At 31.2% G+C, this 17,420-nt stretch overlaps 1 protein-coding gene across 1 annotated transcript; it reads left to right on the top strand.

Annotated features, from left to right (window-relative positions):
• The first annotated feature begins 639 nt into the window (after nucleotides 1–639).
• LOC132626243 (uncharacterized) lies at nucleotides 640–2,757 on the top strand. The gene has a single exon (XM_060341052.1). It carries the CDS (start codon nucleotides 654–656, stop codon nucleotides 2,529–2,531), a length of 1,878 nt encoding a protein of 625 aa, XP_060197035.1. The 5' UTR covers nucleotides 640–653; the 3' UTR covers nucleotides 2,532–2,757.
• Nucleotides 2,758–17,420: the final 14,663 nt, after the last annotated feature.

Genomic DNA, 17,420 nt, shown 5'->3' with positions numbered 1-17,420 from the left:
TAACAGAAAATTCAAATATTTTTAAAAATATAAAATAAACATTTAGAATTTTAAAGTCAAGTATGATTTTACATTTTTATTTTCCTAGAATGTTAATAAATAATCGATTTCTATTTTCAATATTCTTTTACACATTAAATTATTTCATCTCTAAATAAATAAGAATTATCGACGGAAAGTTAAAGAGAAAAGTTTATCGCTGATCCAATTTACAGACGATTGATAACAAATTATTAAAAATAAATTATTTATGAGCATGTTAGGGATGAATTAGTGACTAAGTTCGTATTTAAGTCCAACTTTTCTTTCCTATATAGTGTTTATTGTCAAATGAGATGCGTGCGCGCAGAGCGGGTACACCAAAACTAGTAATTTTATAAACACATATAACTTCAAATTAAACAAAGATTGCGGTGTCACAAATGTCCCTTTTAATTAGGATATCGTTTAATCTCCTCCAAATTTCCGCAACCGATTTTATAAAATTCAATTCTCAACCGACCTAAATGTCAACTTTAATGGAGATCAAATACTTGGCCACCAAGGATTACTTTTTTCTTTTTTTAAAAAGCAAATACTTGGTCAGCAAGTATATTTTGTCTTATAAAAGTATGTTCCAATTCGGTTACACTTATTCAAATAAAATCACAACAATGTCTTCTCTTGTTGGTCCTCCAGAAATCCATGGCAAAAATATTCAACAATTAGTTTCCACTAGTACCAATCCCTTCATGGACTTAATGGTTGCAAATTTCAACTCCACAAAACCACCAAATCCCCCTAACATGGGCTACACTGAAAATATGTCAGCAACATATCTTTCTACAAACAACCCTTGTTTAGATTTTTTCTTCCATGTTGTCCCTGATACACCCAAAATATCCCTCACAAAATACTTACAACATGCATGGGATCATAATTCACTAACTGCCCTTAAACTTATATGCAATTTACGCGGTGTTCGTGGTACAGGCAAATCTGATAAAGAAGGTTATTACACTGCTGCATTATGGCTTCATCAATTCCACCCGAAAACCCTTGCATGTAACGTAGAGTCCCTCGCGGACTTCGGGTATTTTAAAGATTTGCCTGAGATTTTGTATAGGTTACTTGAAGGAGCTGACGTGCGAGAAAAGACGAAAAAAGAAAGGAAAACAAGAAGTGGAAGAAGCAAAAATGTGAAGAGATTTAAAACTCACGTGGCAGAGGAAAAAAGAGGATGGACGCCATTTGGTGGACTTAAAGAAGAAAATAAAGTCGAAATTGAGAAACAAAAAGCGAGGATGGAAAGAGAGCAGAAGAAAATTGATATGGCGAGAAAGGCTGTTGATAGATATAAGCTTGATCCTGATTATAAATACTTGCACGATCGCGTATCTGATCTTTTTGCGAATTGTTTGAAGTTGGATCTTGAATTGTTGGAAACCGGGAAATTGAAAGATATTAGCCTTGCAGCCAAATGGTGTCCTTCTTTAGATTCGTCTTTTGATAAGCGAACACTTTTATGCGAAACAATTGCAAGAAAGGTTTTTCCAAAGGAATTATACTCCGAATATGAAGGAATTGAGGATGCACATTATGCGTACAGAGTGAGGGATCGATTGAGGAAGCAAGTTCTCGTTCCCTTGCGCAAAGCTCTCGAGTTGCCAGAGGTTTATATCGGGCGAAATGACTGGCATTCGATTCCTTACAATAGGGTTGCATCAGTCGCTATGAAGATATATAAAGACAAGTTTTTAAAACACGATGAAGAAAGATTTAAAGAATATCTTGAGAAAGTTAAACAGGGGAAAGCTAAGATTGCTGCTGGTGCATTGCTACCACATGAGATAATTAAAGCGCTAAACGACACGGATGATGGGGGTCAAGTTGCTGAGTTGCAATGGAAGAGAATGGTGGATGACTTGTCTAAAAAGGGGAAGTTGAAAAATTGTCTTGCTATTTGTGATGTGTCCGGAAGCATGTACGGTACTCCAATCGAGGTGTCCGTGGCACTAGGCGTTCTCGTGTCCGAGTTAAGTGTAGAGCCCTGGAAAGGCAAGTTGATAACGTTTAGCGCGAACCCGAAACTACAACTTGTTGAAGGGGAGGATTTGAGGTCGAAGGTTGGGTTTGTGAGAAATATGGAATGGGGAATGAACACTGATTTTCAAATGGTGTTTGATTTAATACTAAAAGTGGCTGTCAAAGGGGATTTAAAGGAGGATGAGATGATCAACAAAGTGTTTGTTTTCAGTGACATGGAGTTTGATCAGGCATCCGCGAATCCATGGGAGACGGATTATCAGACAATTGTTAGGAAATTTAAGAAAAGGGGTTACGGAAATTGTGTCCCGGAGATTGTGTTTTGGAATTTGAGAGACTCGAGGGCTACGCCTGTGCCAGCAAACCAGAAAGGAGTTGCATTAGTGAGCGGTTTTTCGAAGAATTTGCTGACTTTATTCTTGGAAGAAAGGGACTTTAATCCTGAAGATATTATGGAAGCAGCAATTTCTGGTGAAGAGTATCAAAAGCTAGTTGTGGTTGATTGAAATTAATTTATTTTTTTACTATTTAGAGTAAGCGTTACATGTTGATTAAAGAAAGCGTTACATGCTGATTAAAGCTTCTGAAGTAATCTGGACACTTTGTTGATGTTATTAGGAGTGTTTTCCTTATGGTATTGTTTTTTATAATTTGAATCTTTTTGTATGGAAAGTGGATTATAAGCTTTGGTTAAGAGTCTAATCCATCTTTTGGCATTGCCCTTGTGAAGCTATTTTTGTTGATAGAGCCTGCTCTTTTATATTTATAATTTTTATAATGGCACTAGTTTCTATACACACGTTAATATCGCCTCAATTGTTAGCATGTGCTTTGAATCAAAAGACGGTTTCTAAAGTATAGAATTATAATTAGATAGTAATCTAAAGTAAATTTGTATATTAACCAATAAATTATTGTACGAAGTTTTGGATTTCTTGCACTCACATGTAAGTTACCGTGTTTTTTAGTTATAATATTTTATTGTGTAAAAATTTATCATTAGCAAAAGAATTTCTGCAAAAACCAAAGCACAATAATACCAGAAGAATGTCTAGAAACATACGAAAACGATACAACTCACAAGGCTAAGTGTAAATATGACTTGATGAAAAAGGAGGAAAAAAAAGTGTAAATATGACTTCACAACTTCAACAAAAAGGGAGGAGATTTGATTAGTTTTAAAATTCCAGACAAGTTCAACAATAAAATTTGGACCTAACATGTGATTATCTTTTTAAACAAAAATTTAGTCAAATCCCCCCCCCCCCCCCCCCCAATCACATATTTTACTCTAGTTTAATGACTCTTATTCTATCTTTTAGGACCACACATATAAAGTAATCTAAAAATACATAAGCCTATCAAATTATGGTCTAATAATTACCTACTCATTTTCTTCGTAAGACTTAAAATTCTAACGTGCACAAACAACTTTCAATCACACAATTACTTCAATGGAACCTTCCTAATCTGAATGTGATAGCAATTCTTTAACTAATTTTATTCAAAACCGAAAATTAGAAGTAGTATTTTCTTTAAACTCTATATTCATGAATAATACTAGTCTCTACGAACGTGCCTCGCACATTAATGTCATGTCAATTATTAGCAAGTGCTTTGAATCAAAAGACGATTAGTAAAGTACCCGAACTATAATTAGGTAGTAATCTAAAGTAAATTTATATATTAACCAACAACTTAGTTATACCTTCTCAAAGGATGCTCATCAGCACTGACAAGGTGAAGTAAACTCAAGATGCAGCAGCTATAATTCTTCCATAAATATTGTTAGGTATCAATACATGAAATAAATTATTTAACTTACTATAATGAATAACACAAAATTTTAAAGACGAATGCTTAACACTTACAGAAAGCATTTAATATATCTCTTTTTTCTAGTTATTCGACTTTTGTATTCACAGACTGGACATCATACACTACTTCTCGTTGAGAAATTTCTCTCCCTAAAAGATTTATGATAGATAATGTGGAACAATGACTTCTTTTATAGAAGTACTTAGGCATATTTTTTCCTACATGAATTAACAAAAAAATTGAATCCCTCATAATCGAGGAACCGAATATCGCGCGGACAGCAAAAAATCAACTAAAACATGTGTTTTTATAAAAGAATTAGGATAGCAGTGAACCTAAATTTGAGGAATGATTTTGATTCTATTTTTCCAAACGTGAGTTATCATAGGATTAGAGGAAGGGTTTTGATTAAAGTTCCTAGTATGCTCAAACGTAAATAGGATTATTAGAGTTTAGTAAGGGTATAAAAGTCGTTCAATATTTAAAGGTTATTTTGGTCAACTAACATTTATAGTCATGCTTTTAAAATAATAATATAGATAGAGTAATCCAAAGTGAAATTTAAACTAAAAAAGGGATGATGGGAGAATTCTGCATTTCCTTTTTCTGAATTTTTATTGCCTAAAGAATTTCATTGCTGGAACAATTCCAACCTTGCTTGAGCTTAAGTAGAATATAGGATATGTGCAAGATGAACATATTGATTGGGGGAATCTGCAATCTAGTAGCCAGATGGTTTTCCTTCTTATCTTTTCTTCTATTTTTCCCCTTTTTAAGGGGTGTAGGTGCATCCGTGCATGGATGATATAGATTTATTAATATAGTAGGAATTGAACTTGCTGGCTATTCATTTGTAAAAGCTAATTTTTTGTCTTCTACCATAGCTTACAAGCTGTTTTTAATTTATTTTTTTTTCTAGTGAACACTCAAACGTCTAGCAGCAGATGCAAAGCCACGGGACAACTACGGTGGCCTAGCTAGTTAAGTTTAAGATAGATGTCTAATCTTTGTAGCAATGTTTTTGTTGGTTGAACTGGATGAGTTGTGAATTTACCAACTAGGGATTCCTCAATGATAATAAATGTTTGGAATGTAATGGTAGCTTGTTAAAAAAATGAAATAAATTGAATTAACTGAAAGGGAATGACTGTTGCATATGTATTGGGTGATGGGTGATGTTCATTCTGTGTCTAACAAGGTTCTACTTAGCTACATAGCAGACTATTTGGGCCTAAACCATCTTCCTTTCTTGCTTAGGATTATCATATTTTATAAGGAAAGATTGAAAAGTTAAATTACAAAGTAGATTACAAAGATGCCCATAAAAGATTGAATGACATTTTTATCCCTCAATCAAAAATTACTTTTTAAATATTTTGTACGAAAATGTAAATATACACTTCAAAGATTAAACAGTAGCTTTAAATATACACTTTAAAGTTACCATTACAAGGCTACATGAGGTTCATAGAATCATAGTATGTATTAAATTTAGGCATTTGTTTTTATTAATTGCAGATCTTTGATTAACCTTTCTTGAGCTCGGATTTATTATTATGATATTAATAATGTACAATGTATCTGTTAGCTTGTAAACCGTATATACTCCTTCCGTTCACTTTTACTTGTCCACTGTATTAAAAATAAATTTTTACTTTTACTTGTCCACTTTAGCATATCAAGGAAAGACAAACATTTTTTTCCGGTTTTAGCCTTAACATTAATTACTCATTTTCAAACCATTCTCCAAGCCCGATGAAACTATACACCAATTAATATAGGTATTATAAAAAAATCTTACTTCATTTATTAATTCTTAAGGGGCGTACAAAGTCAAAAGTGGACAAGTCAAAGTGAATGAGGGAGTACCATTTTCGCATTTAATAGTGAAGAAATCTAATAGTCACTTTGGTGACTTTCTCGCTCCCTAATTATGCATCTAAAAATTGAAGAATATTTCTCAAATTGAAAGTAAATTTGCTTTATCACCAAAAATAAGATGCTTGAAAGTAACATAAATGAAAAAAAATCCTTTACTTTAATATGAACAACTTTAAATTTCTCTTTCGTGAAATGAAAGGGTAATAACAATCTTAAAAAGAAAAACATATAATTGAACTTGGATACAAATATGATGCCTAGTAAAAGAGAGACTTTTAGTTAGCAGTTAAAACTTTATATGTTAGTAATATTTCTATTTTATAACTCAAAACTTTTAAAATAACTATAATACTGATAGGAAACAAACGTACGCACGCTCCCAAAAACTTGTTCTTTATAAACTCGGCAAATTAGGAGTTTTTATCAGTTTTTGATTAGCACATAAGCTTTTAGTCACCTCAAGTTGTTTCCAGTTGACTCTAAATAGTTACAGTTGACTGACAACTGAAACAGAAAACAAATGCACAGATTTTTCTAATCTTGATTCAGTTCTGACAACTAAATTCTTCATTAAATCTTGGGATAAAAACACAATTAGCCTTGCATAACTTTTTGTTACGGTAAGCTGGCCATATTTCTCATTTTACATTTAGTAGCCATATATATAATGTAAATCAGTGTTTCAGATGGTATTCCAGTTAATTAGTCATAAATATACTCATGTATTTGCAATGTTTTTGTTTACAACAGCTTTTTTTTGCAATGGAATCTAAATCAGTTAAAAATTTGCTGGTAAGGAGTCTGTGCGAAAGGAAAATGTGTAGAAGCTGATAAGGTTAAATTTCATGAATAGTCACTTAACTATCACTTTTTTTAACCAAAGTCACTTATACATGTTTTCTAACACAAAAGTCACATTACTATCACTTATTTACTTTTTTTCACCAAAGTCGCTTAACTATGTTTTCTAACACAAAAGTCACAAAACTTTTGGCTTACTAACACAAAAATCGCACCTACAGAAAAATTCAACTTCCGATGGGTAATATTTTTTTTTATTTGTAATCTAATAAATACAAACACAATTAAAAAGAATCAACCCAATCCAAAACCCATGCAAATATTAAAATATTAAAGAAACAAAATCAATCCTCCACCAAATATGCTATCCTTCTCTCTAGGGGCTCTCAAGCCAAAAATATTATGAATTTTATTGGCCCTTTTTTCTAATATATTGAAAAGTGTTACATGTTGTTGGATAGTAGGAAAATGAATTATACTGAGCAATAGTTATTATTATTTTCATCGAAAAAATAACCTTGTCATAATTTTTTTCAAATTTATTCACCCTTTGTTTTTTTTATATCTGCATGTGAATTTTGGATCAGATGGATTCTTTTTAATTGAGTTTGTATCTATTAGATTAAAAATAAAATTACCCATCGGAAGTTGAATTTTTCAGTAGGTGTGACTTTCGTGTTAGAAGAAAATATAGTTAAGTGACTTTTGTGGAAAACAAACTGATAGTTATATGATTTTTGTGTTAGAAAACATAATTAATTGACTTTAGTGAAAAAATGTGATAGTTATGTGACTTTAGTGTTAGAAAACATAGTTAAGTGAATTTGGTAAAAAAACAGTGATAGTTAAGTGGTATTAGAAAACATAGTTAAGTGAATTTGGTAAAAAAAAAGTGATAGTTAAGTGGTATTAAAAAATATAGTTAAGTGAATTTGGTGAAAAAAAGCAATAATTCAATGATCGTTTATGAAATTTACCCAAGCTGATAAGGATAAATTGTCACCCTTTAATATTGCATTATATGTAGTGAAAGTTCAACCATTTGAAGAAATACTTAGGATTATATAAAATGTCGTTAATGCTATGATGTTGACACAATCTGGTTCGCGGCATTTTAGAACTCAAAACATTAAAGATACAATCCTAGTATATCTAAGTTTTCTAGTTAAATTGTATGTAGTGTTACATTCTCTTATCCTCACCTTTAGGATATCTCTTGTATATTACAGTCCTATCCAGAGGCGATTTTATGCTTAAAATTTGGGTCACATGATCACTCGACTAAATTCGATATATTATGTGTATAATTCTGAAAATATATCTAATATTAACTGAAGGAACACATGGTCAAACTAAGTTGAGTGGAGCACTGGTTAGGGACTATGTATATTTCCTCAAGGTCTTGGGATTGAACTTGAGCTCTTGCCCATATTTGTTTTTTGCTTTTATTTTTTAAAGTAGCCTTTTAACTTTCATTTTTATATTATTCTAAAAAAAAATTCTTCTATAATTCTAATTACCCAAAAGTAAAAAACGTATTTTTTTTTAATATTACATCTAATGACTTTTTTTTTCCTTTACTTCTAATTACCCCAAGTCCCAAAGACAAAAGAAATAAAAAAAACCATTGGCGCTAACCTGCAACGAACCAAAGGCAAAAAAATAATAAAAAAATCTCATAGTTAATGGTGAACCCATCCTCTTGAAATCCTGAATTCGCCTCTGGTCCTATCTCATTTAGGGCTCGTTTGGTATGATGGATAAGCAAAAATAGTCCTGGGATAAAAATTTAGTGTTGCCTTATCCTACGTTTGGTTGGAATAAAAACTCGGGATAACTAATCTCAGGATTAGTTATCCCGGGATTATAGTGTTTTTTATCCCACATTGAGGGTGGAATAACAATCCCGGGATAACTAATCCCGGGATAACTTGTTTTCTAACCAAACGAGCCCTTAGAATTGTACTTGCATAAACACCACACTGTATCAATGTTAAACCAGGGTTTCAATATCAGATTCATCTCTTAGAGAAGTAATGTTATATTTCGAGATGACATTAAAGACAAATGAACTGTTCTTATGAATGACAGCATATAAATTGGTATTCAGATTGCATATTACTCCTATAAAGTATATCATAAAACTATTAGTTATAGCAATCACAGTTGAACAATACCTGTTAGATTTGTCAATCTAATAAAATTTGTGAATGATTTAACTAGATAAATAGATAAAATGAAGATAATATCAAGCTTTTCAATCCGACAAGACTGTGAACAATTCAACGAGATCGGTAGAATATATGGGATAGTGTCAAAAATATGGTCCACTTGTCATAACTTGTGAATAAAACATGATTTGACAATTCGGTAAAACTTGTGAATAATTTAACAAAATAGATATAACAAAGATAAATATCAAATTTATGCCGGCACAACATAACTTTGAAACAATTGAACAAGCAAAAAAAATATATATCATTCCTCCAGCCGAGGGTCTATAGGATTTGGCCTATTTTGGTGGTGGCTCAGATGTGTGCAACCCAACTAGTCAGCACTCAGTTGTACGCGAGAACCAATTGTCCCAATTTATTGTAAACATAAAATTCCAAAATTCAAAAAATATATTCATAAATTAAAATTAATTATTTAAGTCTTATATGATTTTAAATAAAAGTCTAAATTTACTTGAGCTAATCTATTTAGTTAGACTCTAAAAGATGAGGGGCCATTTGCGCGATTGGCCTTCAAAGGCACTGGTCTTTAATTTTTGTCCCTCAAATTGATGGTCTTTAATTTTTGTCCTTCGCTAAAAATTCCTTGGTTTCAGGTTCGCATTCCACTCAATCAAAAAATTTAAAAAAAAATAAAAAAATAGTCGCAAGATAGAGTTTTGCCTTCAGACAATTTTTATTTTTTTTAACTTAGTTGATATTTTACAAACCTCTGCCGTAAGACTTAACTTTTGCCCGAATAGGCCTGATTTTGGGTAAAAGTTTGTCTTAAGGGAAACCTCTGCATTAAGGCCTAACTTTTGCCCGAATAGGCCTAACTTTGCTACAAACCTCTGCCTTACAAATATTTTTTTTTTTTTACTGAGCTGGGGTTCGAACTCAGAACCTCTGGGTATTAGGCGAGGTTCTTATCACAAGTATTTCCTCCCATAACTATAAATAGGCATCGTCATAATTCAGAAAAGAGATCAAAAATGATAACAACAGATAAGAGAGAGCACGTCGATCAAGGATGGGCAAATTTCTCACGAGCATTCAAATATCCAAGTTCAAGGTCAATAATTAAACAAAATCAAGATCTGAAGCGTGTTAGAGTTGAAGATTATTATTCATGGTTAATTAATTCAAATTCAAGACAAGATTCAAGACCAAACTATCAAACCCTTGAATTAAAATTAAATTCAAGTTCAACATAATTTATGTTACTATTGGAAAGAATCAAAGAACTATTATAAAAATGTAACAATCTTTTATTGGAAATCAAACACTACAATTATTACTCATTTTTCATATCTTCATTATTTTCTAGATAGAAATGTGTTGCTTACATTTCTATTCATATCCAAAATTTGGTGTTAACAGTTACAGAATTTGAACATCCAATCAAATTCTAATCAATAATGAAGAAACCATGTTACAGAAGTTTATCGATCAATCAACTTGGAACATTTTCTCTCTTTGATCTCTAAAGAAACCTAGTTGGTGAGCCCGTGAATTTACCCTGTAATTCCAAATTGGGAGTTCTATTTTGTGTTTTAACAACAGATACACTTTTTCTGTTCTTTTCAAATCTCTTCTTGTATTTTCAAATTTGATTCGGAATAAGTATCAATTTAGGAAATTCAGAAGGCGTTGATTTTTTTTATTATTTTTTTTTAAATCTACTCTTATTCCAATTAAAATTTTAAAAAAATCCGAGGATAGATAAAGGCTAATTTGAGGAGATATAAGCGGTACTTAGCCAAATATAACACTTATAATTAACGTTATCAAATGATTTTCTCAATGAGTATTTAAAAAACTTAATAAAAGCACAAACTATATATATGGATGTAGGTAGTATTAGCCTCTTAGGCATATGCCTCCAGACGTATATTATTCACCAGACAACTCACCACGTCTAGGCTTACCAAAACTAGAAATAATTAAAACTTTATCACACAAATAAAGAAATGAAACACTTAATTAAATATCATTCAAAGGGTAAAATGACAGATAATTTTGCACTAGCAACATGGCACCAACCATTTGTCGTCTAAACTAGTCAGATTACTCCGTATTACATTGTGTGCTACATCTAGGCCTGTGCACGAGTCGGTTCGGTTCGATTTTGGCCATCATCGAGTTGAAATTTCGAATTTCGACTTTATAAAATTCTCACCCAAACTCGATCCATTCTATGTTCAATTCGATTTGTTTTTTATTATTTTGGTTCGGTTACACAAATCGATTTGTTCGGTTTATTCGAAATTTAAACAAGTAACTATTTCATTTCAGTTTTAGGGTAAACATAACAAAAAATAGTGAGATCCTAAATTTGCAACCTTATAACCAAGAAAAAACCATAAACTTGCAAGCATAATAACATATAAATAGCAAAACAAGAGCTTGACAACTTGTGCAAGCATACAAATCCGCCAACACCACATTACATATACCAAATTAGTCATATTAGTCACTAGTGGCATATAAATTCGGTTTGTTCGGATCGGTTCGGTTGATAATTGAAGCCAACCGTATCCGAACCATTAAACCGTAATATTTTACAATTGCATTTGTAAATCGATATCGAATTGTATTATCCAAATTGAATTATCTGAATTATTTCGAATCGGTTTGGAAATTCGGATTGAACCGATTTGTGCACAGGCCTAGCTACATCTATGTTTCCTCCCCTTTTTTCTTTTTTGGTAAGAATTAAGAATCATGTATGACTAACTCATATGAGAATAATGGGCATTACGATACAAAATAATGTATTATATCCTTTCGTCTAATTTATGTGATACTTGTTTTTAGTTCGTCCCAAAAAAAGATGTTTTAATATATATATTTAGTACTTATAATTTAACTTTAAAATATTCATTTAGCCTTAATGACATGATTTAAAGCCGTGCAAATATCTATTGCTTATTTTATATTACAATTTGAAAAAAATCTTGGTTGAATATGTCAACCCCTTATTTTTAACTAATATACTTATCCGCGCTTCGCACGGTCGTTAAATGCAAAAATAAATGTGTAAAAAGCCATTAGCGGGCTTAAAAGGAATTTATATACTATATTTCTTTCTATGAGAGAAGAAGATTTAGGAGTATAACATGCCTTTGGGTTAATTCAGAAATTTAATTTAATTAGAACTTATACTTTCATGTAAATATAATGAATTGCATATTTCTAATGAGGCTTATTTAAGTGTTATTTCATTAAGAGAGATTATCAAATATTTTTAAAATTTAACATGAAACAATAATTTCATTTATTTATTTTAATTTATTCGAAAAAAGACATTCAAATTATGATTTATTTGTCTATTGATAAGAAGAAAATTTAGATAAATGATATACAAACTTTTGAATTGGCAAAAGAACATCATTAGGAACACCACCTCTTGCCCTTGCAACACAAAATTTTAAAACTTGCACGGTGAAGTCTTGTTCTTTAAGGATACATACTTTGTACGTATTTGAAATAAAAAAAAAATACTAATGAGAAAGAAAAAATAGACATAACATGTTTGTAAATAATTTTAGTCCTTGTAGTGTGGCATGGAGGTGAATGTTTAGAGAAATAATTGATCCCTATCTTGATCAAAACAAATCTTGTGTTTCAATACTAAAGTGTAAAAAGAAATAAAGAAAATTTCTAATAGGTCGGAGAAAGAACATAAAACAGGAAAGATAATACTTTGAGAGAGTGAAGCAAAAGTCCAAACTCCTATATTCTTCCTCTAAATGCATATTTGTGTACATAAATTTAATGATAATTGAAACTAAAAAATTTAATCAAATTCATTATTTTCTTTTAGTGGACCAAAAAAAAAATGAGTTTATTGGGTGATGAAAAGCATTATTACTTTTGAGCTCTATTCCTTTTCTCTTTTTTTTTTTTTTCCTTTCTGGATGTCAAGATTCTTCAAATTATCTCAAAGTAAAAAATTACCTCATAATTTTCAGCCTCACTTTGTGTAGATTTATATCCTTTTTTGTCTAAAATGTGTTGCTAAAATAGCTAAATTCTTTCTCTTGTCTAAAATCTACATTATTAACATATATACACACAAACTATTGTGTTAATTTCTTCTTTCCTCGCCCTGTTCACTTCTTTTTGTTGTTGTTTCCTGTGCATTAATTCTTTCTCTTTCTCTCGTTGATATTCTCTACTCTTTTTTTCAAGTCTTTATTTCTACTTTTGGTTTGGCCGTGATCATCTCAATCACGGGATTATTTTTAGTACATATAGTTGTTGTTTCATTTTTCCTTATGACACTCAATGATTTTTGACAAAATCACTAAGAAAAGAGAATAAGAAGATCACAATTAATAAAAGGAAAATGAAACATTTAACGAATATTAGCTCAAAAATAATATATAAATTAATTAATGTATAGATATTCATGATACAGTAACTAAAACATTGCAAGTTATTTTCTTATATATTCCAAAAGCAATATATTCTAAATTCTTCTCTAAAGAGAACGAATCAAATGTATACATAAGTTCCTTCGATTAGTGATAGGACCAGGTGCAATGTTGGCAAACTCATAAACATTATATATTCATGTCTTTCGGAACGATTCATCCTACCATAATATGCATCCTTCTGGCCTAATGAAATCATCCAATTTGTTATCTATGAACATTGTGGTAGAATGTCTTTCATGTTCGTCACAAATAATGTGCAAACTTGAACCTCTAGAATAGTGCATGTTCTGAAAAAATAATGTCAAGCAAGACACACTAAAAAATAACCAGCAATCCATATAAACTTGCCACAAAAGTTATATTTTGTTGTCATTCAAGTTTGCAATAAACCAATAGACCCAAACTCCAAAAAATAACAATAATACAATACAACAAAGTAAGTCGAGAAAATGATAACTTAACTTATTTTTTAGAGCAAGAAAAATAATCTATAGGGTAGGAACATAGCTTGCAATTGGCAAATGAAAAATCCGATATAGTAGTACCACCTTAGCACCTCCATAATTAAACGTAAAAATAAAAGTACCTAACGTTGAGGAAGGAAAATTTTGCATTCTCCTCCATCACCAAACATTGGTGTCTATTATTCTTTTCTAATTTGCCGTTTCAATGGTATGAACTGGTCTTCTTCTTCTTTTTTTTTTTTTTTTTTTTTTGTGTGTGTGTGTGTGAATCCCAATTTATAGATGGGTTAGGAGAAATTTTATTTTGGGTAAAAATGACCATTTGTTTCCTCATTGAATGCTACAATTAGTTGCCCGCAAGAGTTACAACTCTTCATTGCCACCTCAACCATTTCATACAACAATAAATAAACAATTAATTTTAGAGGAAGAGAAAATAAATCAATTGAAAAGTCAAGAAAATGAGAAAGATAAGAAAAATAAAACTAAAACACAATACTAAAGTCATTTAGCAGCATCTAACCGTCTGCATGATAAATGCTATTAAGAGAGTTAAATGTAGCACATTAACATAATTAAGAGAGAGAATTAAAGGAGTAATTTTATTTTAACGTAGCACAAAAATAAAAAATAAAAGACCAAAAAAAGGAGAAAAAATATCTTTGGCCCAAGAGAGGTGTCACATCACTCTTCTTTTGCCTAACTTTATAATATATATAAAAATTGCCAGTAAAATTCATTTAGACACTCGAATTATGACATGTTTCAATTAAGCATCTGAACATGTGATAATGTGTTCCTATTGGATACTTCTGAGATAAATTTTGAATTTTTTGCACGTGTTCTCAAGTGCCTATTATGTAGTCTCACTTCCTAATTATACACATCAACATCAATTGGAACATGTCTGCGGTTTTATGTCTTATTGAAGCTAATTAAAGTTACATGACATATTTTAAGAAGTTAATTTCTACATAATGGGCATTAAACACACAGAAATTTTTCCAAAATTATAGTCGGAACTTTCTAATAGAAATACTTTATCATATGTTCATGTGCTCAATCGAAACAGATCATAATTCGACTGTTTAAATAAATTTTATTAGTGAATTGTTGAAGAAGCTATCTATGTATTCTTTTTATTTTTTATTATTCTTGAATGTGTATTACTATCTGTTGCTGCACTTTTGTATTTTGATGTTTTATTTTTTTTATAATTCTGTGTTGGTACATTTCTTTTAAACTCAGGGTCTATCGAAAACAACTTCCCTACCTCAAAAAGTAGGGATAAAATTTGCGTACATTTTACCCTCCCTAATCCCCATTTAAGATATTATGTTGTCTTTGTTGTTATTTAATTTATGTATTCTTTTTATAATTGGAATGAGGGAGTAATTATTTTCGCCAAGTTGAGAAGGATATTGCAAGCGCCGTAGAAGCTGCAGTCCAACGTCTAGAAAGAGGAATACTGCCCCTTTTACCAAAAAGAGCAAGTTTATGAAAACGTGTCGACTTTAGAGACTAAACCACAAAAAGAATGATGAATTTAGAAAAAAGTGAGGGGATCAAGAATATAGAAAAAGCTTTACTTTTCTGAGTAATGCTACTACCATTTTTGTAACAGTGGCTTCCCCAAAAAGTTAAAAGTTAAAGACGGGAGAATTTGTGTATAGTAGTAGAAATTTGACAATAATGGAGAACCCATCTAATACCATTTATGTTGGCTAACATTCAAGAAAGAATCAAGACGTCTTAATGCTGTTTGCTGCCACTGATTCTCCTTTTGTGAGATTCCTTACTCTCAAACAAGACACCTGACACATGGATTATTTCCGCCCTTTTTTATTTCATGTGACATTTTTTTCTTCTATAACATGTACTCTAAAAAGAATGATATATTGTTGAAGAGCATCAAAAATAATGTCTTGTTTGTCCGTGAGTTAACTTTTGAAGCTGAGTTAGACTCAAGATTCTTTACACAGTATTAGAGCAGAGCCCATCCAAATTTTTGTTTGTCAATGTTGGGCCTCCATATTAAGTCGTTGACGCTCTAGATGTCCAGCCCCGTACTTGAGATGGGGGTGTCGAAGACTCCCTCATCGGATGAAAAAAGTGATGGGAGCCTCCTTATATAATTTCGGACAATTCTCCCCTCATGAGCTATCTTTTGAGGTTGAGTTAGGCCCGAGATTTATTTCTTTACATGATATCAGAACAGGGTCTTTCCTATTTTTTGTTTACTGATGTTGGGCCCCCAGCCTTGGGAGTGCAGTATGGGTTAAAAAAGGGATGAGTGGTCTCCTTATATGGTCTTGCGCAATCCTCCCCTTAATAGCTAACTTCTGAGATTGAGCTAGGCGCAAGATTCATTTATTTACACGTATTTATATAATTTTTTCACTCTATCTGTCTCAATTATACAATTAATGATGCAGACTTACAGTACTTTTGTTGTAGTTTTCAAATATATAAATTTTATTAGAAAATACTCAAAAAAAATCTATGTTTGAGATTGAATCAAAGAAAAAGTTGTTTGACTCTCCAAATAAGTCAATCCTCATATGAATTAGGACAAATGAAGTAACTTCAATTAACTTAATTACATGCTTTCATAATCATAAAAATATCATAAAATACTTAAGACTACAAATTTTATATATGAATATTAGTCTTCTCTTTTGTTAACTCGTGCCCAATCAGATATTATACTATAGAATAAAACGAAAAGAGTAATAATAAGGGTCTTTGCAAGGGAAGTACATGCTTAAACATATGTTCTCTTATAATCTAAGAAGGAACGTATGCCGGTAAATAGCAGTCTAAACCTTCTTCTTCCTTTTTGTCTTTTTTCTTTTTTTTTTGTTTGAACTCTCAGGAAAATTCGTAATAGCTATCTTTTGAACGCGCATTAAATAACCTGTTTACTGTGCAATAGCTCGAGCCTAAACCTTCTGTTATACTTTAGTACTTTATAGTTTAGTTTGTTTAATTATTACAGATTAATCTTTTGTCATGCTAACACACAGCTACCGAAATAACAAAAATAAGAAGTGATGTCAATTCAAGCATATTAATTAACACAGTTACAAATTGTGTTTCATGTTTCATTAGAGTAGGCAAAGTATAATTGAGGACATGCTTTACAACCAGAAAGCCTAGCTAGCTAGCTAATAATAGCTAGCTAATCATAGCTAGCAAATGGGGCCAAGAATTTGTATAAGATGTCTTGTCACTACCAAATTGGACAAAGCATCCGTGCTGTGGTAACATATAAAAGTTTGTACTTTTGCTTCCATGATAGGATTTATTTTCCATATCTCATTTCTACACGACACAAGAACCTCAAAAACTCAAAAATTCCCATTTGTCTAAAATATTGGTTTTACATTCAGAAAGTAGTATTCCTCAGTGGACTAAAGGCATAAGGTAATAACAAAATACAGATATCAGATATGACAGAATTTAGGCTCCGAATTATCAGAATTGAATAAGTCCAGGTAGTAAATTTCATCAAAACAGAAAAAGAAAATTATACCAATATGAGACTATTTCCAGATTAGTTCACATTGTTAATTAAAAAAAAATCATTTCTGTAACGTTTCACGGGTTTAATGAATAATAGCCCGTTTAGTTAAGCTTAATGGAAATTTGAATGTGAATTAGCATATATTTTTCACAGTAGCATGATCATTATAACGGACATCGTTGAGTTCACCTTTGTAAAACTCTTCATGTCTCAATCCGTTAAGTGTGTTCTTTTCTTTTACGGTTAA

This window comes from Lycium barbarum, chromosome 2 (assembly GCF_019175385.1).
Source record: "Lycium barbarum isolate Lr01 chromosome 2, ASM1917538v2, whole genome shotgun sequence".
NCBI classification, from domain to species: domain Eukaryota; kingdom Viridiplantae; phylum Streptophyta; class Magnoliopsida; order Solanales; family Solanaceae; genus Lycium; species Lycium barbarum.
This window is presented reverse-complemented; position numbering and strand designations above follow the sequence as displayed.